Genomic DNA, 26527 nt, shown 5'->3' with positions numbered 1-26527 from the left:
ACCAAGGAAAAAGTTAAAAACTCACTTACCCATCACACAACATTAATAAGTAAACATTTGAGGATAAATGCATTACTTCATAGTGGGGTTACAAATATCATTCCAAATGAGTACAAGTAAAGTCTTTACAATACGCCATAATGCTACACATATGTCCTAAAAGTTTTAACATCTTAATCAATATCTGCCAGTATGCAGCCAGTGGCCATGTCTACACATTCATTAATGCACCATAGTTACTGAACATTTAGTTTAGTACTTGGATAACCAAGTACTAAATCAATGAGCACTAACTGGCGCTACTGCACAGTAGTGCCAGTGCATGGGTTTTTTTCAGCTGCTAACTGCGCAACAGCCTAATACTACTGCACAGTAGCATATTAGCATGGGTTTTGTCTCATGTGCTACTGCACAATGTTAAACTACTGCGCAGTTCGCATCTTGTGTAGGTGAACCCAGAATGTCTTAGTTCTAGGAGTCCAAAATACACAGAGCTCTAAGGGAGAGAAGAAAATATATATATACCTAGAACAAGAAAAAGATTTGTTTAAATTATTCCACAGACAGGGTTTGTTTTTTTTCCTAATCTTTAAATCAAGAATATTATTTTATATCCCAACTATTTGCAAAGCCAGAAAGTCCTAGTTCCATAAGTCTAAAATACAGGGAGCTCAAAAGAGAAAGAAAAATTATAGCTATTACATTTCAGAAACCTCTAAAAATAAGATCTATGGTAGGTCTTCTATAAATCATAATGTTGTGAATTTAAGGTCGGATAGTTCACTTTCTGGCAGCAGGAGGAAAACACTGTTTTTTGCCATAAGTATAGAGGATTTCTCTGCTCTTCTATTGACACAAAGAAAATGCTTCTAGCAAACAGTCGAGAAGTTAGGAAAACTCAATCATAATACTGATCTAAGACGCATTCTTGCCTCCAGACTGATATAATTTTCAGAGGTATATTTAGGACAGGCAGAATAACTGCTGAAGGAATATGTATTCTATATTTTAGATGAAAGAAACATTTTTGAAGGATATTACCGAAACGATAACCTTATTTGCTTTTCTAGGCAGTGTGCATTACTTAGATCTTAAGAAAAATGACTCACTTAAGAAAGCTAAGTTTACTGATAATACTATTTTCCTACATCAGCAAGCTTTTTTCATCAAAATAACACTCTAGGTCAAATACAGAGAAATAGAGCCAAATGGCCATTGACAAGAACTACAGTTGGCTAAAAAGAATGAGGAAAAAAATATTATAAAATGGTGACCATTTTTGCCAACATTTTGAAAAAAAATTAAATCTACTATCTCTAATGCTATAAACATCTTCAAAATCATCCACAAAGGTAAGGCCTGGCCCCTTTGCTGTTACTTCCTTACACTTAAAAAAGGACTGAAAAGTGTCTCTCTGTTGTTTACATTAGAAATCTATGCTTGTCTACTCAATTTTTTTCCTTTGAAACTTTTAAAAGCAGCTAGAGAATTAGTAATGTGATATCAGCAGTACCCACAAAGTGAAACTGGAGATATTTAAGCCTTGATTTCATTATAGCCACCCTTGCACTTCTTTTATCTTCAAATTGTGAGATTGCCAGTGTTTTGACAGCTAAAATGTTTCAAAGGATAGTCTGGATATACCATCCCCTGCCCCATCATTTATTCTAATGAAGTTACATCTTACATTAAATGTGACCCCTGGCTGCTTAGAAGTTGGACCATACTGTTACAGTAAAAAACACTTACGCTTGTTCTTTCTATGCTTGGCTTGTACTGATCTTCCGGTTCCCTTAAGTCTTCATTCCCCCCCACACCCCGAGCTCATCTAAGGGCTTGTGAGCCTTCAAACATTAAAACAACAGTGGTCTTGCCTTTCTTATGGAAGGTCTTATAAAACTAGCAGCATAGATGCTGGCTCAGTCATTAGGCACCAGGAAAAGATCAGAGCAAAGAGGAGGAACTGAAAACTACTTTGAAATTTATTTTGTTTTCCTTCAAGGCAAGAATGTATAGGCGAAAGTCTGTCTGTGTGTGCAGACTGATGGAGGACGAAGTTTAATATCCAAAATTATTGAGTGATAATAAACTCATTAAAACAGACTAGCTTTTCTGGCCTGACAGGCAGCCAGCACTATACTTACTTCCATTCTGACACATTTTTATTATTAAAAAGATTCATTTAGAATGGAAGAGCCTGAATGAATTCATCAGTATCATTGCTATTATAATGAATCATTAATATTCCAATAATTTTTTATTATGATGAATAATGCATACAACATGATGAGGCACTGAAAACAAAGTATTACTTTGAAATGTATGGAAGCCAATATATTTAATTAATAGCGACATTATAGAAGTTGGCAAGCTAAAAAAGACCTACCTAACTAATTTCTTTGTAGAGATCTTACCTTTCTGATGTCTTCTATGTATTTAGCATTTATTTTTTATAAACATGTATGTATTCAGTCATAACTATGCTATGTGTTTATATTGTATCCAAACAAATGCACTTATAAAAAGGAAAACAGATGCTACTTACTTAATCAAGTTCACATATGCTATAAGCAGCAAGCTCAGGTCTGCCCTCAGAAATGTCTCTATTTTAGGGAGAGCTACCAATATGTATGAAAGCGTAAAATGGATGCCGTTATTTAGCGCTAACCATCATAGTAGATAATCTTTTAATTAAGGCCATTCTATATTAAGCCATATCTTCTTGCATATCACATTCCCCAAAACAAGATGTGCTGTGTTGGAAAGACAGAATGAAGAAAGAAAGATTTTCCAGTCATGGCTTAATGCTAACTGCAGGAGATCCTGACTGTAGTGCCTGTGTCTGAGAGTTAGCACTATAGCAAACCCTGCCCTTTCCCTTCTGAAGGCTGACAGAGGGAGAAGCCCAGAAGCCACCTTGTAGTGATGTTGCAATGTTTCTATTCCTCCAGGTTTCTACTTCAACAAAGAAAAATCAGTTTCCCTGCTTAAAATAACGCCCACCCCCTTCTGTTTTAGAGATCTGATTTTTGGGAGAAAGAACTGTGTGGTATGTAAATAATTCAGTAATAGCACCTTGTATACATAAAATAAATACATGAATGTAATAATTTAATAATAAATAAATCATAATTAATACTGTAATATTTAACCTAGAATTGTACTATTTTGGAACATTAACTCAATTTAAAGCAACAATTATACCAAGGCAAAAAACCCAAAATCAAATCTTGCTTATATCATTGGTAGGATAAATATCTTCTGGTGTGGCCTTAAAGCCAGAGTAAACAAATGCATCTTTGCACTACACAACACCAAATTTGTGAACTGGCAAATAACAGAAAAGCACAGATGCTTGAAATGAGCTCCCTCTGCCAGACGGCATTCAGGGGTAGCTCAAAAGAAAGTGCACTTCAGTAATCCAGCCTGTACACGACAAAAAGATGATTAAATGTTGCAAGAAACTAAAATGTGATGTTTGGGGATATATGCGATTTGTCTATGCCCTTAGATAATTTGTTTACTAGATGTACAATGAGCTATTTTGTACCAACAAAAATCCCCAAAACTCATTAATGAAATTTAAAACACCACTGTATCAGACAGCTTGCTATACCTTAGAATTTGAAGTGGATTCCAAAAAACAGAGTCTGTTGCCAAATCCTTCTGCAGCAAGACACAGTTTCTGTTGTTCCTTGTGAACAGTTGCAGTGCACTGCAGAACCACTTCATCGTCCTACCAAACAACAAAGACAAAAATGGAACATGGTCAGGGTTTTGATCCAACAGGATTCTGGGAAGCATTTATGAAGTCATAGCTGAAATCATGCATAAAGAGCAACAGCAGGTAAATGCCAGCATAGCTTTCATTCTCTGAAATGCAGATTAAGAAGATTCAACACCCACTAATTACAGTAACGTACTTGGGTGTATGCTTGTATTCATTTGTTGGTTGATTTTGTACGCCATTGAATCAAGTATCAAGCATTAATATTTAAAACTGATCCAAAACAAAGAACCAAATTGATTAGAGGCTCCAGTCTTCCCACAAATGTAATGAAAGAAAAGTTGCTATTGACTTTAAAAAGTAGATCCTCCAAAGGAATCTGTCTCTGAAGTGGATGGCTCCCTTTATAGGACTGACGACTCAGTAATGACATGGTATTGCAGTAATAATCTAATGTTCTAGCAATATTGCAAGAACTATACTACAACCAAGATAATGTATATTTAAACCTGAACACTTTGGTAAATCAGATTTATGAAGCAAAATGACAACTGTCCTATAATAATTTAAATAGAGATGATTATGAAGAGGTTAGGTTTATATCAGGCACAGAAAATGTACCATAAGAAAAATGTATGTTGTTGATGCAGTCGGAAGCACAAGCACATAAGAAACTACACAACAATGCTTTCAGAAGTTTAAAAAACAAACAAACCAGACGCTTTAAACTCCACGCGCTCCCATTCCAAGACCAGCACATGTTCAGAAGAGATAGCACTTTAGGACTGGGTGCTTCAGTGGGGCTTTTTTTGCCGCTTTTATCTAATAGCTGATTGAATCAGCTATTGAATAGAAGTGCCCAAAAGCCCCACTGAAGCACCTTATGGAGACACTGTGGAACCAGGCTAAACTAATGAGCTGCTTCCTCCAGTAAAGTGCAGTTTGTTTTTTTTAAATGTGTGCAAGCTGCCAAAGAAACCATAAAAAGAGTGCATCACAGCAGTTTTTAACTTCAAAAAAATGCTGTATATCTTATCTACATAGGGATGCTAATTAAATTAATCAAAATTCGTAAGTGGTGTGAACTGAAAGGGGATTACACAAACAACAACATTAAAACCCTTTATAAACTGTCTTATTCAGAATGCATTCAGTTGAACTTGATTTACTTTAGGTGAGCAGGTAAAAGATCTAGTTTACTTTAGTGCTAAACCTAAGCTAAATTAAGTAAACTTTATTTTAGTTATTAAACTTAACTGCATTAAAGCCCTTTTACTTAAGAATAGAAGGGTGCCCGCAGAAGTTTAATGCAGTTTAAATACTACTTTAAAAAGTTAATTCATATTAGCATAAGAGTAAACTTTAACAGAAGTAGAGTGGGGAAAAAAGAATGTTCTTATCTGCGATACTGATACATTCTTCTCACTGCTCCAAATCTTTCATTCTTTCAGACAATGACACATGTGCAGCCAATAAAATCTAACCCCTTGGCATTAGTCTTTATAAATTCTAGGCCCAGTTACTAACACATTTTATGTGACAGCATGACACTGACAGAACTCAAAAACTTCCTCCACTATCTCCACCAAAAAAAAAAAATCCAACAGATCACAAAATAACTTCACGCATAAAACAGTTCAGACGTCAAATATCTAAAAGTTAGGACCTTTCTTCTCTGTACTCTACAACCGATATTTATGAAAATGGGCCCTTTTCATTACTTGCGAGCTGCTTTTTCTGTAGAGGCAACAATATATTCCAGTAAAACCTTCATTTTATAAAAGATTAAAATAAAAATTATTTTTAAGGTTCATTTGAGTTGGTATCAGATTAGAACCGGAAGACTTCTATTTCTCCTCTGAAAGAAAAGCTAATCACAGTTGCCAAGATGATATTATCAGTGCCCTCCCACTCTCTGTAACAATCTATGATCCTACCAATGGATGTCACAGAGTATGACATTACTGTGGCCCAAAAGAGGAGATAATGGGAGATCTATGTTCTCTTCCCAAGTCCACCACTGACTTATGGGCTATCTCTGGCCCTCAGTCTCCTCTAGCTTGCTTTGTACACTGATATGAGAAAATACGGGATGTGTTATGTGTACGGTCATTGTAAATATTTGCCAAGGGGAACAAACTTGAAGTTGTTTCAGCCTGAAAAAAGATAAAAAACCAAATAGAACACATCATTTCTAGAGTCCTTTTGCTTCAGTTTTGTCATACCTTCATTAGTGCCATATGACTCATACGTATGTTTGGTGGGGAATAGATGTAGTTAGTTACATGACATAGTAAACTTTCCCCTACACACAAGCAGTATATGTTTTACAAATTTTCTCTGATTTTGCAGCCCTATAACATACAACACATATCCTGCCATATTAACTTAGTAGCGGAAACGTAAAGCATAATAAGATCCAAATATTCATTAATCAGTTTCTAATACCCACCATCACTTGCACTCTCTAGGTTGCCAGGAAATTTTTGCTAAAGCTGAACTGTGAAAGATAAATATGTTTTGCAAGAGTTTGTTTTCATTTTTACATAGATATTCATTAAGTTTCTTTTAGGAGATGCTATGCCATCCCAGCACTGCTGAGCCTTTCATTTTAATTGGCAAGGATGATTTGATAAAACACACAAACGGTAAAAAAAAGGGCAGTGTCTTTGTCAGAATAAATCAAAGTCAGATTTAGTTAATTATACTACCCAGTTCAGAGTGACTTCTCATTCTTCTGCACTCACTCCATTAGAGAATTCAGTGGACCTTGTAACACACACATTCTAGGCAGCTCAGGGAGCTCTTAACCCCTGGATTTTCCACATATTAAGACGTGTATACTACTTTTAAGAACTCACTTTGTGTTTTAAAGTTATGCCACTCCAGGGCAGGTTTCTCTCTAATCCATGTTACCCAGCTTGTGTTCCATGAATGTGTGACCACTCCCCACAGACAAGCTGCCTGAGTTTCAGTCTTCCAGCATCCCAAGAAGCACTGCCCCCTCTTCCTACCATCCTGTTCTGTGCGGACAACTTTCCACCCCCTGAACTCTACTGTCCAGGAGGTGGCACTAGAACCAAACCAACGCTCCATCCCCTTGCCCCGCCCCCGCCATGACCTGCTGGGGCAGGTCACAGGGGTACAAACCAATCTGGGAGGGAAGGTTAGGGGGCCACACCGGGGTCCCTGTGAGCTGGGGCTTCCCTCCCAGGGCAGGGACAGTGTCCCCATGAGCTAAGGTTACTCAATCCCAGTTTATTAAAACATGAGGATTTAATTTACTTCTTTTTTACTCTTTTTTTAACTTCTTTTTACTTTATACCTTTGTGGCTTCAGTGGCTGACTTCTTTCATTTCACCACCCGGCCATCATTCCCAACCCTTGCCTCTCCACCTCCCATTTCATTACCCACTCCCCATCATTAAACTCCCCCTTCCATGTTCCTGTCCCACCAACCCATCTCTCCAACCACCCACACCTAGAGCTCAGATAGGAGCCTGCCCTGGCTCGCCACCCTTCTAGTGGAAACTCAGAGCTGTAGTTCCTAGTCAGGACCCTGCTCACCAGACCTCTAGTGGCAAGTCACAGCTCTGCAGGTCTGAAACATCAGAGAAAGTTTTTAGCCCAAACACGCAACTGCTCTAAAATTGAGCCAACACTAATACCAATCAACATTTGAGAAGTTTAAAGTATAATGCGTAACTAAGCCTAACATTCTGCACTGGTTTATGTTTAAAGGAATTGTACATATCTGCACCTCCCCTGCACCATGGACCTGGATTAAAGAAAATAATTCTACTGTATTTCTAGACTTTAAAACATTATCTAAGTATGTCAACAGTGCCTATCTTCAGGTTAAGATCTGCTCTCTGATTAATATGTTCCTATGCCAAAAATACACCCACCCCTCCCTTTATGGTGGTAGTGATGAAGTCACCTGCGAAAAGACCTTTACTTTACAATTTGCTCTCATGTAAGGAAAGCTGCTGTATGCTTTATCCTTACTATTCAATGGGAACCCATTTTTTTTTAATATTCTTAAATCTTTAATTAGGCAATTTCCCAAACTCATTCTTTATCCTCTATTACTTTCTGAGCACTTTTACAACCTATCTGTTATGTATATGAGGTTTTGTGTCATCATCATTTTATCTGTCAGTCACCTGTCAGATTAAAACTGGTAAAAGTACCTTATGTCTCAGATGACTATAACTGTATCCTTCAAAAGTTAAGCAATCATATCTTATTAGATATTCCTTCTCCTAATCACATCTATGTTACCCTCCTGATTTGCCACTTTAAAGTCCTCTGGTGCAGGCTGTAATAGCTGACAAGAACACCTGAATTAATAACTATAAGAATTCCAGCATCCCAAATGTTTTCTGGCCAATGGTCCAGAGTCATCAAATACCATCTTTCTCCACAATCCCTCTATCCTCTAGGAAAGAAACTGCCCCCAGATTAAAATTCTTCTCTCCTGTCAGAATTTCATAATTGAGATCAGCTAAGCAGAGCTGGGACAAGAATTGTGTTCTTCAGTTGAACTCCTGGACTTTGCTTCACTTGCTTTAGATTGAGAACTAAGCTGATTGTTGCTGCTTTTCCATAACAAGTGTTGCTTAGCAATGTCCTTCAAAAGTAAAAAGGTCAAGATTAAGTATTTTTTTACAAATATAAATATTAAGATTTTATAAGAGCAAGATAAAAAGGAAGCTGCAAATATCTATGATTCAGTGAAGCCAAATACAAATAGGAATTTATTTAAAAATTGAAGATTGTCTCTTACTAGAATCTTAATCAGTTTTGAAACAGTTAGGGCCAAACTCCTCAACAAAGTACATATTGGGCAAATGTTCATAGATGTTAAATATCTATCTAGTTTTTTTGGTCACAGCTATTATACTTGCTTAATATTATGCATGTGCAGAAAACAGCAGCGTGCATATAGCACATTTCCACAAAATAAGCATTAACATACCTTTCATATGGCTATAATCTCTTGAGAAAATAGAATCCACTTCTATAACAAATTACTGAAATACCTATTCTGTTTTTCCAGAGATGACATCCCAACCTCCATCAAGTTGAAAGGCAATTTAAAAATATCAGGAAAGGCCTTAAAGAGGCCATGACAGAAGCAGCAGACACACCCAACCTCAGATAATATTCTTATGGCCATTTTTTCTCTTATTCTTGTTTTACTTGTACAATCACCATTTTGTACACAGCTGCCAACCTGAAGAAGTCTACCCATTTCCCGCAGAGTTGGAAACCTAGAAAGAATACTATTTTTATTACAGCGCTTGACCACAGCTAAGCCATAGGCTTTGCTAGTGTTGCCACATCAAAGACTATTGCTTTCTTATGTCTTTTTCCTTATTTTTGGTATAGGGGAAAGAGGATGCCAATGGAGAATGAGTGCAAGTAAGGTGGTTACATCTTTCATAGCAAGCTGAAGTGCAGCTCATTATCAGATCTGAAGGGCAAGCAGTAAAGTAAGGCCTGGTTTCAAACATAATTTTACATACCCCAAGCAGAGATAAATCATATCAGAGAAGCAGCACATTTATTTAACAGATTTAAATGGTTGGCCCTTATCACTGTAACATGAGAGCACACCAACCATTAATCTGATGAAGCAGTCTGACAAAGTAGGTTTGCTGCCAACGACCGCTAATAGCTCTCTGAACTAGTTAGTCTCTAAAATACCATCTTGCCATACCTTCTGCCTGGGTGATTAGAGACTAACTTAGCACCTTCACCAATGGTTCATATATATTCACTCGCACAACACTTCTGAGGAGGAGGACAGAAGTTTTGTTACACCTATTTTACATATATGGGAAAAACTGAGGCAAAGCAGGGTAAGTTAGTTATGACCACAGGCTTCTCTGTGAACTACAGGAATTAAACTGAGGTGTCCAGTATGCCACAACCTAACCATATAACAACCCTCTCCCCAAAACATATTAATGAAGTTGCATGCCCAGTAAGAAGCAATATGGGATCAATCTATATTGGTGTCATATTATCTTAGTCTAATGAGCATGGTGCAATTGTGAGTAATTTATTAAGCTAGACTAGACCTTGAATGTTTGCCAAGTTTCAACCAATATTTAAAATGAAAATGTCTCTTCCCAAAGATATTCTACTTCATAATACTCTGAACAGCACTCTTTGGTCTTCCAGTAACTTCTTGAATTCTAAAATAATTTATGATTTTACAGTGCCTTAATTAAAATAAACTTGTGCTTCTCAATATGCATTGCTTTGAAAAAAAACACACTATGATGTTGTATTTACCACAAAGTCATTTTATTTGTTTTTAAACTCTTGAACCCAACAAAGTAATTTTCTGTAGTGCAAATAGCAACAGGTAATAGGATCTTAATGTAAAATCTCTCTCTTCATTACAGCCTACTTAATTATTTTCATCAAATGTTTATAGTTGGCAGAACTACTAAGGTAACTGAATGATTCAGGAAAGAAAAGACAGTCACTGCTAGAAAGTAGTCTAAAAACAAAATATTGCTGGTTACTTATCAGAGGACATGGCTAACTACATAACCAAAGCCACACACTGGAAAGCCAGATTGATAAGAGGGGAGCATGGGATTGCTGTGAATAGCAGAGTATTAAAGCATCCAGTCAGGACTGGCCTTTAACAAGTCTTTCCTTCTTCTGCAGTCCTCAGAATGATTTAACTGCGTGCACCAATGTAATCTCTCCCGATTACATCAAATGTGTACAATTCATTCAAGTAAAGTGTGGCTGATCACTCGCATATAGATGTTGGCATGTGATCCTTTATCATCAGGGCATTGACTAGCTATCTTCTTCCATGAGCAGTATTTCTATTATTGTTCAATATTAAGTCACAGCTGAGCATGAATGATTTCTTTAAAATAATCATAGTATCCGTCTTTGGCCCTTTAAGGCCCTGAACATTGACTCTCTACGCGAGTAGTCAGACTTGACTAATCCTTACCCTCTGCAGTATGTCACTTCTTTTAAAAGGATTACAGCTGGCTGACTGAATTCCCACAGGTCTTTGCTCAATGGGCTCACTCAATAGACATACACATTCCAACCCCACTATTTCTTTCAGGCATGGATGGAGCTGTGGTGTGGAAACCAGCACAACCGCACTGTGCACATTGCTATGTATTGAATTTTGAACGTTCAATACATTCTTTTTGCATTACACTTTCCCCTTTTCTTTCTCACCATTTAGAAGTTCTGCCATTCCCCTCATAGCTCTTAGATATGACACAGGTTACTAGACACATTGACAGTTACTTATCAGCTGTATTGATTTGTACTTATACAAACACAATGTCAGTCACTGATCCATCTAGATATGTTGCATACTTCATAATAAATAACATGCCCTACATATTGCCTTTCACCCATATATTTGCATGCATTACATATAGCAAATAATTAAGTCTCATGACAACCCATTGAGGTAGGGAAGGAACATTTAGTGAACACTTCTCTGATAGCTAATATGCAGCCCACACTGAAGAGGAACACAGCAGCCCAGTGCAGGACAAGAAATGAGGGTTATCATGTGCAGTGGAGACCACAAGAGGTAATACACAGATCCACAACAAATCCATAGCACAATGTCCATTGTGAGCAACATGAGGCAGTAGGTCAGCAGGGAGTCAGTGAACACAGCAATGCTGATCGACTTGGTAGCAATATTTCCCACCACATTCTAGTACTTATTGGATTCCCACCGTCCCAGTGCAGCTGGACTTACCTTGTGAAAGACCACAGGATCACAATACTAAGTAATATTTATGCAGAACAGCTAGAGTCTCTACTTAAGAAAACTTTCTCAATAAGCAAGCTCCAGATGCCATCACCGTCAGGTGGATGTAAATTAGTTAAAGCAGCACTCAAAAAGGTGTTTTTATTCATGATAATTTCCGGTAAACCAGAAGGATAGCTCAATTGAGATCCCACAGACTTTTGTCCTGGGCCCAGTTCTTACAGTATTTTAATTAAGGATTTAAAGGACTGAACACAGAGTTCACTTTAAACTGTATAGATGATGCCAACCTCAGAGGGGCACATATATTTTGAAGGTCAAAATCAATATTCAAAATCAGCTTGACACATTAAAGAGAGGGCCTGAAATCAAGTGTAAAGCACTGTACTTGAGAGGGAAATCACATGCATAAGAGCAAAATGAATAACATCTAGCTAGGCAACAATAAAGCAGAGTATATCTGGGAGTAACAGTGGATCTCAAATTGCAGATTTGCAATTTAATCACGAATTGAGGGAACAGTATGATGCAAACTATGTTTCTAATGTTGGAATGTATTAACTGGAGTATTGTTAGAGCTTATTCAGCACAGGTGAGGTCTCAGCTGTGATACCTTTTAAAATAACCACTTTTGAACACTAAGGGCACTGACAGACCAGGGGCGGAGACCCTTTACTGGAAGTAGCAGTGTGTTACTTTGACCTGGCTCTGCAGTATCTGTATAGATCAGGTGCTTCAGCAGGGCTTTCGGCACTTTTATCTAAAACGGATTCAATCAGCTATTAGATAAAAGTGCCAAAAAAGCCCCACTAAAACACCTGACCTATACAGAGGATGGGAAAGCCAGGTCCAGCTAATGCAATGCCTCTTCTGGGCATGTGCTGGGCTCAGCGGTGGAGCGTGCCGAGTTTAAAGTAAAGCACTATTTTTATTTTTTTCCCCTACATCTGCAAGCAGCCTATTAAGGCTGTGTGAAACGGTGCCGTTTCGTCTCGACGTCCGTTTCACCATTTTGAAGGGACAGAGTTTCATTTCATCTTTTTTTTCATTTCAAGGCACTGCTCCAAATTCATTTCATTGAAACTGTTCCACTGTTTCAATGTGTTTCGCCCATAGGCTATAATGGGGAAACATGAAAATGCCTAAAACATTGTCATTTATTGCCTGATTCAGATGCAAATTGCAGAGATAGTAGCCCCTTCTGAGGGCATGAAGTCTGCCAAGTTTCAACGAGATAGATGCAGAGGTTTCTGGGAAACTGCACCTTAAACTATTCAAAGGAAAACTGACAGCAGCAGCCTCCTGTCATCTGGCATGCAGATTCAGCACCTCCAAGAGGAGTCAGGCAGGCTGGGAGGGCAGAATGAGCTCCATGGGGCTGGCAGAGCTGGTCAGAGTTCAGCCCTGGTTGGAGGAAGTGGGGGAGAGCCAGGGCTGTGCTCCATCTCCCGCCACCGGGCTGAGCTCCATGGAGCTGGCAGAGCCACTTGGAGCACAGCACTTGCTCTCCCCTGCTTTCTGCCACTGAGCTGCTTTGAAACTTGAAATGTTTCAAGTGCCCTCATTTCATTTTGAAGCTGCTTTGAAGCTTTTTAATTTTGTTTTGATTTCGCTGTTTTAAGCTCGAAACTTGTCAAAACAGCTTCGAAACAAAACGCTCAGCAAAATTTCGCATAGCCCTACAGCCTATAGGTTATCACAAAATTAAGACAACTTTGGAAAAGTCCAAAGGAGAGTAACAAGAATGATGAGATGTTTAGAAAGCATGGCCTATAGGCTAGGGACAGACATTATACAAAAACCACTTAAAGTGATCAGAAACTAGTTTAAACCTGTAACAGAATAGATATTTAGTGCACATAAACCTGTTTGAGAATGGCCAAAACTGGTTTGAGATAAACCTGGTTGAAAGTAGTACCAGACTTGACTGATTTGGCTCAAACTGGTTTATGCAATGTCTGTCCTAGACCCCTTCTTGGTTTAAGATAAACCAGACACCCCCAGCATCCTAGCACGCTCTCTGGGCTGGGCAGGTCTGTCTGGTCCACAGCAGGGATGGCCCCTCCCCTCTGCTCCCTTGCTGGAGCTCCAGACACTGTGGGCTGCTCCCCCTCCCAGTCACCACTCCCTGCTAAGCAGGAATTCCACCCTCCTTCTGCCTTGCTGAGGAGGTGTCTGTGTATTAGCTAGTAGACCACATGGTGGCTAAGGTCGTGCTGAATCAACAGTCAGAATGAACAAGTAGCTGGTAATGTCCATCTGTTGCTTTCTTAATTGGGAGATAAATACTTATCAATTCCCTGCTAGGCTAATTATAACATCCTGCCGGAGCCTGGCCACATCCCCCTCAGCTCTATATTGTGGAAGGGAAGGGAGGGCTGCTCTAGCACCCCCCAGCTTCTAGCCTGAGCCACTGCAGGCATATGTCTGCATTTCTGGGATGTCTGTCCAGTTACAAAACTGATTTAGCCTCGTCAGGTTATACTAACCTGCAAAAATTGAATGAATTCAGGCTTTTTTAATGTCTGTCCCTAGCCATAAATAATTGGGTGTGTTTGGTCTGAGACAAGAGAAGGCAGATGAAAATATAAGTTTCTCAGTACACAAATTAACACTGCCACCACCTTTCCCCACACCAAATTTCTAACACTCACATGGCCAGATTGACCAAGGCTGTTGCTATGGGGATGTATCAGGGCCTAGCTGCTGTTATGTGATCAGATTGGGGCCCAGCCAGGCCATTGCCATGCTGCCAAATCAGGGTCTGGCTGCATGCATCCCACATACCAGATTGGCCTCCCACTGCACAATAGGATCTGGGCCTGGCCACGCCTGTTCCACATGCCAGACTGGGCCCACTGGCCAGAATACACACACACATACACACACGTTTATTTTGCTGGGGGCCTGGCACCATCCCCCTCCTTCTGTCACATGCTGGGATGGCTGTGAGCACCCAGCAAAATATATATATATATATATATATATATATATATATATTTTATATGTAGTGTGGATATTAGGAAAATCTTTAACCAAAAGGGAAGTAAAACATGAATAGGCGATGTAGAGAAGCTGTGGAATCTCACTCCTTGGAGTTTTTATTAAGAAACAGGCAGAAGGCAGGGGAGATTTGTACCTTTTAGACTAACTATATCAAAGATGTATTAACATGAATTTTCATAAGCCCAAGCTCACTTCATGAGATGCTGATGAAATGAACTTATGCTATTCATCTCTGATTTAGTTAGCCTACGATGTAAATCTACCCTGCCTCCTGCCTGACTTAAAAAAAAACAGATTAGATAAACGTTTGCTAGCTATGGACCACATATACTTGATACCACCTCAGTGCAAGGAGTTGAGCTAAACAATCTCCTGACGTCCCTTCCCATAATTTTTTGTTAAACAATAATTTATGGGCCAAATTCCCCTCTCAGCTGCATCCATAATAAATCTGAAACAATTTGCAGGATAACTAATGCAGCACAACTCCGAATATGGACAAACATACATTTAATCCATATTAAAAGAGGAGGGGGAGCTGTTACTCAGGAGCACACAGCAACTGTTATGATCAAATTATGTCTTCATGATTCTTTAGTGATACAAGTGAATTAAAATCACCCTAGCTTTACCCCTGCATGAAGCAGGGTTAAGCTGGAACAGCTCTGCTTCACTTGGTTCTATACAGAATCATGTATTGTAGCAGCCTGTATCAGTGTCATTTAATAGCTGCATCTGTTGTATCCATCTCTGCCCTCAGGAAAGAACTGGGCTTTTTGTTGTCTTTCAATTTGACTCTCTGCATTACAGAAAATGAGGATATTAAAAATAATTTTGTATTGCAGTGCAATGGAGGCATGCTGTATCTTCTCACATGAAGTTCAAATGTATTGTGATATGGTTTCCATTTTCCTTTACTGATAAATTAGTGCACAAAACCCAAAAATGAGTGCAGCATTTGCTAAGGATAACACAGCAAATTCCTATTATTTGTCTACCCATTTCTTCTGACGTTATGCAAATAAGCAGACAATACTAGTAAGTGAAGTTGGGAGAAATAAAAAGTAATGAAAAAAACAGACCAGAAACAACAGGTAACAAGTGGCACTGCACTTCAAGTGTCTCCACACATTCTTTTTTGTCAGCTCTTAAGAATCATTGGCAAATAAATCCAGTTACAGCAACTACCATTCAATCACATCTTACACTCCATGGTATCCTTACACTTCACTGCCTGGTGAGAATAACGAAAAGAAAATCCCACACAACCAATTAATGCCACAGAAGAAACAATTTAATATGGCCAATACCAGCAATTTATGAAAGAAACATGTTAAGTATTACTTAATAACTGCTTATTTATTAAAATAGGGGTGGTCAAATCCTGGCCCATGGGCCAAATTCAGCCTGCAGCACTGCACCGTCCAGCTTGCAGGGCTCCCCACTGATTTGGAAATTTGGGACAGAGGAGCACTGACATCTCTTCCCTGCTGCCAAATTCCAGATTCATGGGAAGCCTGGGCTGTGTGCACTGCATGGGGCTCCCAAACCCAAAGCACAGAACTGGAGAGGGTAGTGCCAGGCCCTGGGACCTAATCCTCATTCACGGGGATGGGAAGGGGTGGTGCCAGACCTTGGAGCACAATCCCAGTGCATGGAGCCAGGAGGAAGTGGTGCCAGGCATCTAGGGCACAATCCTGGTGCACTGGAGGTAGGAGGAGGTGATGCTGGGTGCCCAGAGCCCAATCCTGGCATGTGGCAGTGGGAGGTGGTGGTGCCAGGCTCCCAGCAAATGTTAATTGATTAGACTGGAAATTGAATAGATGGCATAGTTCAAAAGCATTGCAGTATCACATTCATACCAAGCCAAACAAATATTAAATTATTATATATATCAAAACATAAGTAACCAAAATATGAATATCTTCTATTCAAGGAAAGAGAATCTACTGTAATATCTTTACTTATTGTGGATGCAATTAATTGGAGTTTGACATTGATTTTAACAGCACTAGGATTTCACTTTTAAAATCTAATTTAGGTAATTTGGGAATGTCCACCACCATGGTATTTATACAAAATTACTTTATCATACACTAGACAGACTGACAGACCCTTAATACCTATAATTTAGTTTAAAAGGTTTGCAATCCATCCAAATTAGAATTTTTTCCCCCACAAAGGAACACAGTAGTAAACAAAGAAACACATTAAGAATTAGATCTTTGTTTCAGTCTGGCTTCTACTGTAGATCTTGACAAAACAGTTGAATTTTGTACTTGCTAATTATGACAGAAGTGTGATCTCTCAGCTAACTGGCATTCAATCGGCCACTAGCTGCAATGTGTTTATATAGTGCTCATTAGGAAATTTCCTAGAACATTTATGTATAAAAACATTGTCAGAACCATCATGTTGTGTATAAGTAATAGCATATGCTGCTACGTGGTGTTATAAGCCTGTGAGTGAAGATGGAGGAAAGGCAGGGACAGACATTACACATAAACCAGTTTAAGTGATCAGAAACTGGTTTAAACCTGTAACAGAACAGATGTTCAGTGCACATTAACCAGTCTGAAAATGGCTGAACCTGGTTTGAGAAAAAAACTGATTGAATGTAATATCAGAGTTAACTGATTTGGCTCAAACTGATTTATTCAATGTCTGTCCCACACCCCTTGCTGGTTTAAGATAAACCAAACCCACTCAGCATCCTGGCATGCTCTTGGGCTGGGCAGGACTCGCTGCTCCACAGCAGGACTGGCCCCTCTCCTCTGCGCCTGCCTGGCATCTCCCTGCTAAGCAAGGATTATTCTCCCCTCACCCCTCTGCTTTATACAGACAACTTGGCATTAGCTAGCAGACCACATGCTGGCTACAGTCCATGCTGTGGGAGAGACAAAGGCAGACAGGCTTTATGGAGCTAATCAACAGGAATCTTAATGTCCTTCCTTCAAAACATTGTTTGAGAAGAGCTGTTTGCTTCCCTCCCTCCCCTTCACCACTCTCTGCTAAGCATAAATTCCTCCCTCCCCTGTGCCTTGCTGAGAGATGTCTGTGTATTAACCAGCAGACCACATGCTGGGTCTGTGCTGAATCAACAGATAGCTGGTAACATCTCTCTGTTTTCTTAAAGGGGTAATAAATACTGACATAAGGGTGATAAACACTATTATCAGCTCTCCCCTGCCCCTCATCTTGTTTGCTTGTCAGTTTGCTGCAGACAGTATACAGAAACATGGAGGGAGGGTGAAAAGCTCCGTATCATCAACAGATGTGTGCACTGCATACACCCCACTTGCCTCACAGTGCTAGCCCAGGGCTGCAATGGGGGCAGGGCTGCAATGCTCCTGCCCCTTGAGAAGCGAGCAGGTAAAAGCCTGGGACTGCAGGCAGGGTTGGGGTTCATACCCCTCCCTAATCAGAGCCCCGCTGAGGCCTGGCCATGCCCCATTCAGTTTAGGTCTGTGGAAGGGCAGGGATGGCTGCTCTAGCACCCCCCAGCTTCCAGCCTGAGCCACTGCAGGCAAGTGCATGAGTTTCCTCAGTCCAGAGGGATTGTCTGTATGGTTGTAAATTGGTTCGGCCTAACCAGGTTAAACTAACCTGCAAGGCTTGAATCAATTCAGTGTCAGGCTTTTGAATGCCTATTCCTAGCCTAAGAATGACCCTGTCTTGCCTGTTAGCTAAAATGGATGGAGGGCAGTTTGGTTTTGGCCACAAAGGACCTCCTGAGAGGACTGTAGTTAGAGGCGACACATAAGTGTAAATCGTGGAGGCGCACAACTCCATGCTGCCACTGCCTCTGCTGCTGCTGAGCGCTGACTCTGACCAGACTGCAGCCCCACCATCCATGCAGAAATTGCACCACTGCCACTGCCCTCATTACTACTGGGCCCTGACTCTGGATGGACTACAGCCCCATGCCCCATCATTGGTACAGAAATCTGGGGGGCATGTGCTCGCCTCAGCCCCCCCCATGATGCATTGCCAATGACTGAAGTGGACTGTAGCACCAAAGACTGAATCTAGCATTATTGAGGCTACTTTGAGTTTATGTACAGGGTAGAAGACATCCTGGAAGAACAGTGCTGTTTTAGAAAACTGGGTTTTGTTATGGGAGGTTTTGTTTATTACAGTATAACTTCATAAATCTGGCATTCTTGGGACCTAGCACCTGCCAGAAATTTGAAAATTCTGAATTTTTTAATGAGTGAGGCTGGGACGAGGGAAGGGGCAGGGGGAGGGGCACAGCACAGCCCAGTGGCTGTAAACAGGTGGCATCAGCTGCTCCCAGGGCTGCAGCAGGGAGCAAAGTGGAAGGAATTATAAGTGGGTGCGGGGGGGTAAGGCTTTTGCTGCTACTCTGGGAGGGCTTCAGGCTGGGGAGCTGCACCAGGCTCTTCCCAGGGGACGTGTGCCCCCAGATCTGGACACTGGATAAGAGCAGCTGGAGCTGGTGGTGGCACTGGGCTCTTCCTGGCACTTGGAGTGGGTAGCAGCCAGCATTTGCCCAGAACACAGATCCAGAGGTATGCACCCCTCAGGAAGAGACCAGTGCAGCCCCCCTGCCCACAGTCCTCCCAGGATGCCCACAGCAGCAAGAGCTGTGCCACCCTACCCACTGCCCTGCACCCACTTACAGTTCCCTCTGCTTTGCTCCCTGCTCCACCCCCGAGAGCAGCCAACACCACCTGCCTGCAGTGCTGAATTTTTGAGAGTTCCAGAATTTTGAGTGCCAGATTTATAAAGTTATACTCTATTAAAATGAGGGACAGGGCATCTGGAGGAATGTTGGGGAGGCTTCTGAGAACTCTCTGAAACGGGACAACACGGTGGAGTATGCCTGGGGCAAAATGTTGAGTAGGGGCTGCTGAAGGCCCCAAGGACATCCAAGGACTCTGTGAGGACCACTGAAGGGAGCCTAAAGTAGGGATCAGCAACGTTTTTGGGCAGAATGCCAAAAAGACCTGCAACCTCAACTTATACGATGGTGATGTACCAGGCATAGCCTAGCCCCCTCAAACTAATTTTACACTGGCCAACAACCTGCTACCATAGTGCCATGCCCAGCGCCCCCACTGCACACACAGCACTAGCATGCACCAGCCCCCCACAATGGCCCTGTGGGAGGGAAGGTCAGGGGTTAGGAGGGTGTGCCCCACACCACCCAGCCCCCCCAATTATATTTTCTATCGCCACTTATGGTGCCGGGGTAGATGGTAGAGCCACAAGGGGTCTGATCCTTGTCATGACAGCACAACCCCAGCCCTTTCCCCACTGAGACATGTGCACTGAGCAGAATGCCTTTGCATGCCACATTCTGGCACCTGGGCTGGCCATTGCCTATCCCTGGCCTAGAGTATTCCTCTTGTTACCCAAGCCTTAACTGGTAACAATGAGGTGCAGAAGGCAACAGAGGTTGTTAGGGTGCCAGGGAAGGAAGTTACCAAGGCAAGCCACCAGGGCATGAAATCATGCCTGAGGAGACTGTAGGCCTGCTACAGTGGTGCTGTTACTGGCTTCCCCTCCTCTTCTATTCCACCTCTCTGTTAGAGTCATTTTCTATACCTTGTCTTAGACTACATGAGATACAGCATGAGAATGCTGTTTTTCAAGGGAAAAAAGTTTAAATCTCTGTTTTCTTGTTTGAAGCCATCTCCTTTAATTCACTTTGTTCAGATTTGGTCTGGAGCAAATTATTTACCTTTTCTGTGTCCCTACTTCCCCAGCTGTAAAATGGAAATGATAATAAATACCTTCAAATAGCTCTTTAAAAACTGACCAATAGATGTACCGAGGTTTTTTACAACTACATTATATTGAAAATCAGTTTTTATTACAAATTGGATGGACATATAGATTTACACAAAATTGATCCATCAACAGAACATTTAAGGAAAGGCTCCATCTCTGCAAGACAATTTGCTGTGGACAAAACTGCTTCATTCAGACATACCATGCTCTCATGTTAAAGCAACTGAATGTTAATTTAAATGCTAATATATCTGTGTTGCCAATTATGTGCCCACAACTTTCCATACTAAAAAAGTCAGTCATCTTAAAACCCATATCCCTAATTAAGAAAAAGTTTGATATGAATATAGGTAAAATGTGGAGAAAGAACAAAGCAAAATGTTTTGAGCTTATTATTAGTACAAGCAGTATTAAAGTGAATATGGGAGATGTACAAAATATTTAGATGCCCTCCTGAGGTGCTTCCAAACATAATTTTATATGATTCTATGATACTCTTTTAAAATACATTCTTTTTTCTGGAAAATGAACATCCACATGGCTGCTTACACCAAAGTACTTATCCCACAAAAATTATTCCAGAATACCTATCTTGGCAACATTTCTAGCTATAGAGAAACTCTAAGTAACACCTTAAGATGGTAAGATGGCTGAAAAAGACTGATGAAACAACATTACTTTTTCTCTACTCACCTTTTCATTACAGCTGGAAATAGCAACCAAAAACACCCTTTAAAGCAGAATATTCTCTCACCCCGTCCCTTTCACTCTATGCTCAGTGCCATGTCCCATATCTCCCTCCACACACCCCCCACCCACCCGCTGCTGCCACTATCCCCAGATAATCTGGCAGTGGGAGAAGGGGAGAGGACATAGAGCCACTTCTTCCCCACTCCAGCAGGGCTGCATGTAGAGCCAGGCTTAGCTAGAGAAAGCAGCAAGAGCAGGTGTGTTCACTGCTCCCGGCCTAGCAGGAACACAGGGGAGACCAGGCAGGGAGGAGGGATCCACCTGCTGCCACTGTCCCTGGATGAGCCCTGGTCTGCATGGAGCCTGGCTGCCACGTGGAAGGAGAAAGATGCTCTTAAAGAAGCGAGGGAGGCAGAATGCAATAATGGAGTGTGGAATGCCCTGGAGCTCCAATCCACTCCCCCTAAAACCCTGCCCCCCAGGGCAGCCAGAGACAACGGCAGTGATGGGCAGGGAAGGAAGGGAGGTATCACTGAGCACAGAAAGGAAGGGATGGGGAAATTTCAACTTGATTCAGGGACTTTTTTTTAAAAGTCTCCAGCTGCCATTTCTACAATGTGGTTGATTGAAAGGGTGGTACATTCACACTTCTTCCCTAGCTGGATCCACCACTAGAAATACCAACATATCGAAGGGGAAAAACACATCTAAAGAGTGTGACAGAGTGGAATGTCTGTATCAAATTATACATTTTGTTTAATTGTATAATTAAGGGGGGGAAGGGGAGAGACATGGGGGAGGGAGGAATTGGGGCTGGGACAAGTTGCCCAGCCAGGGTGGGGGGGTGCATTACTCAGGGGGTATAGGATGTAGGGGCTCTACTCTGCTGCCACTTGCCCAGCCGGGGCAGGTGGGGGCAGGATGTGGGTGCAGCTCACTCCAGCAGGAAGTGGGCAAGTGGCAGCAGAGCATAGCCCCCGCTTCTAGTGCTGTTGTGCCTGCATCCTGTGCCCACCCCCCCCCACCAGCTGGCAACCAGTGGAAGGGCAGGGCCCCTGCTCACAGCACGGATGCAAGCACAGCACTGCTGGGAGCAGGGGCTATGCCCTGCTGCCGCCCGGAGTGAGCCATGCCTGCATCGTGCCCCCTCACTGGCTGGGCAAGCTGCAGCAGAGCAGAGCACCCGCAGCTCCCCACACCAGGACAGAGGCAGGCACAGCCAGAGGAGCTGCAAGAGAAGCAGCTCATGGCCTCCAGGCACTTCAAAGAAAGAAAAAAAAAAAGGCCCTGCACTCACCGGCAGCTTCACAATGCACAAGTGCAGCACAGCTCGGCAGGGTTGGGGCAGCTCCAGCAGTCACCTGGAGCCCAGCACCACTCAGCCCCAGTGGACCCAGCTCCCAGACAGCATGCAGCACCGTGCCGAGTCGCACTGCACCCGTGCCATAAGGCAGCTGCCGTGCAGGTGCCAGGTGGGGGGCAGTGATCCCCGCTGCCCAATGCTGTGGGGGGGGTAGGGAGGGTCTGTCACAAGCCCTCAGAGGCCCTGACCCCTGCTGCTGCAGCTGCTGAGTGCATTTTTTTGTTTTATTTTTGTTTTTTTAAAGGACTGGGAGGCTGGGGCTGGGCAGGGAATGGGACAGGCCAGGGCACCCATGGGGGCTTCTCCCACAGCTCCCCCCTACTTGGGGAAAGGCAGGGACAGCTGGAGGAGCCATGGAAGAACCTGCAGCCTCCCAGCTGTACCTACCTCTCCCCAACCAATCCAAATCTCTGAATCAGCACTGCATCAGCACTGAATCTCCAATTCTGATTCAGCCAAATTGAATGGGGACAGTGATTCAAATCACTGAATCAAATCACTGTCACTCTGAATCAGCCTAATCCGAATTGAATAATTCCCTATTCCCATAGGCCTAACTATCACCACTGGCTATCAAGACTGTCACCTGGGGCCATCAACTTTGATTGCCTCTCACCTAATGGCCCATCCCCATGCAACAATCATCTTTATATGCAACCTCTGGCAAAGGAGGCCAAGAATGAATAGACAATCTGGAGCTTTTCCAGTGGACCACATGGCACACAGGCCTGAGTTAAGTGGAATCCCAAAGAGATTATTGCCACATTATATGTGCAGAAGAGAGAAGGGAGGATCTATCCAACTTCAGATTCGCAGGCACAGCCTTCTGTGCACTCAGAAGAGAGGTAGATGAGCTAGATTCTATTTTACCTACTGAGAATCTAAGTGACATGAGGCACCCAAGTGCTCTACTCCATTCAAGTCCTTAAAAATTGATTAATGCAAGGGTATCAAACTCACTCCTCAGACTGAATCTAGACCTCAGGGTCCTCCTGGTCCAGATCCAGACATGGCAGTGGTAGTAAAAAGAGCAAAAGGGTAGGTGGCAGCAGCAGTGGCCATAAGGTTTCATACAACTGTTACCCCTTACCACCAACAAGCATCAGAAAAAGGGCTCCATGTCCCAGATTTCAGCAGCAGACCCCACCCATCCTTGCTCTACCCAAAAATTCCCAGCCCCACTGGGCACATGACATGCCTCCACAGAAGATATCAGGACCCATAGGCCATAAGTTTGGTACCCCTGCATTACTACATCCATGTTTTTAATAACCACCAGCTGATCCTTAAGACCCAGCCACAAAAAAGCAACAAGCTGGCCTTAAGTAAGATGGAATAGAATTGCACTGAGGTGCCAAAATCCCCTGGGATGCCTAATAGGTGGAATAGGACCTGGTCCGAGTAATCTCAAGGCTCAAAAACTGTTAGCTCTTCAGTGCCTTAAAGGTAAATTCACTGTGATTTAGAAACTCCTTTGACACTCTTTCTCCTCTTCCTTCTCCAGCTAGATTGTTCCTGAGGGTGTTAATGGAGTTAAACCCAAAGTTCCCACAGGTAAGGCAGAAGTCTGAGGAAACACAGAAGTGAGAGGAGCGGAAATGAGCAGTCCCAGGGCGCAGACACACAACAATGTTACTATACAGTATTTTAATTTTACGCTGCAGTAAATTTACTCTGAAGTGAGGGCCAGCCATGCAATTTGCTCTCCCAAACCAGCTGCCCAAAATAGGCATTATTATTAAGTGGCATGAGGGTGAGTTGCATTTAACAAAAAGCTACCCTAAAGTGAAACAGACAGTGGTAGCGGGCATACAACAGACACTGGTGTAACTTTCTCTGATGTAAATGTACTTCCATCTCCCTCCAAAGTGAATTTATACAAGAGATGATGCTGTGCATGGCATTTCAGCGCCACTTTTTCAGGAGTAAACTGAAAGTTGTTTAAGTAAACATGATGTGTACCCATCCACTTACAACCCAGCTTTAGGAATGAAAGTAGCTAGACAGCAGTTCCCCACGTCCAAGAGAGAGGTCTGAGTTCAAGAATGTGCTTTAGTATCCCAGAGTCAGAAAGAGTAACTAGATTCTATCAAAGCCCATCTGGCATGGGAGCATGTGGGATGCAATGCCTAGGGTGAATTGCAATAGACTGAGGTCTGTATACTGGGGCACTGGATATCTTGTAACAGCTGGTATACAGCTAATAGAAGAAAATTCTCCAAGTGTATTTTCTTGTAAGAGGCCAAGAAAAGCTTAATCTCCCTCATTACCTAACTAATATTGCTCAACTTCTTTTAACCTGTGTCCACATTGTAACCTGGTGGCCCATTCACAATACAATTATACAGGGAAAACTTGAACACAAAACAAATAATCGTTATGGAATTATGAGAACCAAAGTCAACTTTTAAATAGCACAAACACAAATAATTCAAGAGATCCTGAGTTAAACATATTATCCACAGAAATACTACTAAATATTATTAGTATTTATAAATATTACTAAATATTATAGTATTATTAGGGTGGGAGAATCTGAAAAAAGTCTTAAGAGGACTTTAATTCAATAACAATAACAATCCTAACATTACTTACAAAAGGTATCGCTTCTCAAGAGAAATTGCCCAAAATGAAAGACAGAGGAGAATTAAAAAGTAAAATAAACTTTACTAATCTTCTTCCTTGCAAGACAAAATATTTCCAATTTGGCTACATGGATCCAAGAGCATGGCACAGAACACATCTTAGCCCACACTAATCTTTCTCTTTCCCCTGAAATCTCATCCCTCCACCTGTATATCTAGGCTTTCTCCATCACTGGCTCAAGTTTCAGAACCTCTTTTTTCCCCGTTTCTTTTTCCAAAGTTTGATCTTTTTTTTCTGCTGCTGAGCATCACCCATTATGCATAAGCATCTAGCTCTCTTTTCATTATTGCATTATCCCTCTCTAATAGCATCTTTCTCCTTCATACAATGCATCTCCTCTCCTCCACTCTACCTTTCTCTGATAGTGTAGCTTGGGAGCGGGATGCAAGATGGATTGGCGGGGAAGGGAGGGAGGAGTGGGGGGGCAAGCAAGACACCAGCTTCAGGTGCCAACTTAGTGGGAGCACCAGAATGGCACCCCAGCCAAAAGAATCCACGCTCTGGCAACAGCAGCAAACAAGCCCATGTCACTACTGTTGCAATAACAGTCAGATGCATGCACAATGTTGCTGCTGCTGCAACAGCAAAAACCAGGACAGGAAAACCCTGCCACAGCAGCAGTAGGCAAGGATTTTTTTTTGACTCCCTAGACCAGGTAAGACTCCTGTGCTCACTCTCCAACCCCACACTAAGCACCCCTCCAACTCTCAGCAATACCTCCCCTCCTTTTTTCCCCTTGTTGCTCTCTGGCAGAGTTTGCCCAGGATGCAAACAATGCTACTTACACCCCTGCCATTTTCCACTACCTTTGCCTCTTCCTGTACTCAATGACTACCAAAGGGAGTCGATTAAAGAACCACCTAAATTTCCTAGCTGCAAGTCTGCTTTAAAAGAGTGTTTCTTCAGTAGAATCTGATTCAAGTGATTCTCATAAGTAGAATGAAAATCTTCCAACATAAGATATGATACGTGCAAAGCTCTAGTTGTTAACAGTATTAGTCCAGAGACTAGTCTTGGTCTGTACCCTTTTAAGTGAAAGAGAACACACTTTTAAATTGGATTGGTGGAGTGGGCAGAAAAGGAAGAAGAGTAAACCTTTGAAATTATCCATATGAAATACTCTGAAAATCCTTAAAATTACATGGTTGGCAGCTTGGTCTAGTTATGTTTGAAAAGCAAGTACCATAAAAACTTCACATCATTATTAAGAACTATGATAATATGCATTATGAATCATCAGTGACTATCCCATTTCAAATTTTTAATCAGAATAACTCAGTTAAGGTAAAATTTAATATACTTGTTTCTTAATTCCTATATAAAAAAAAAATCAACCTGGAAAAGTAAGATAAGGAAAACAATAATAGCACTCTACATGTCATAATGTGTCAGAGGATTTATTTTTACTTTCTTTTCTTATACTTTCTACAAAATGTAAACAATGTTTCTTCCATGCATTTTCTTCCATATCTCCAACTCCATTCCGTTATTAACTCGAAGTGCTTTGCTTGAACTCTGCAAGGAGCCCATAATACTGTAGCTTCTACTAGTACAG

The 26527-nt window shown here is 41.7% G+C and overlaps 1 protein-coding gene across 1 annotated transcript in view; it reads right to left on the bottom strand.

Annotated features, from left to right (window-relative positions):
• RYR2 (ryanodine receptor 2) overlaps positions 1 to 26527 on the bottom strand; it is an 830495-nt gene that overhangs the window by 591577 nt on the left and 212391 nt on the right. Inside the window, exon 2 of the mRNA XM_090044772.1 lies at positions 3617 to 3736. Coding sequence (XP_089900898.1) covers positions 3617 to 3736 — 120 coding nt within the window. The remainder of the gene's footprint in view (positions 1 to 3616; positions 3737 to 26527) is intronic.

This window comes from Crocodylus siamensis, chromosome 1 (assembly GCF_052110815.1).
Source record: "Crocodylus siamensis isolate JL-2025a chromosome 1, ASM5211081v1, whole genome shotgun sequence".
NCBI classification, from domain to species: Eukaryota; Metazoa; Chordata; order Crocodylia; family Crocodylidae; genus Crocodylus; species Crocodylus siamensis.
This window is presented reverse-complemented; position numbering and strand designations above follow the sequence as displayed.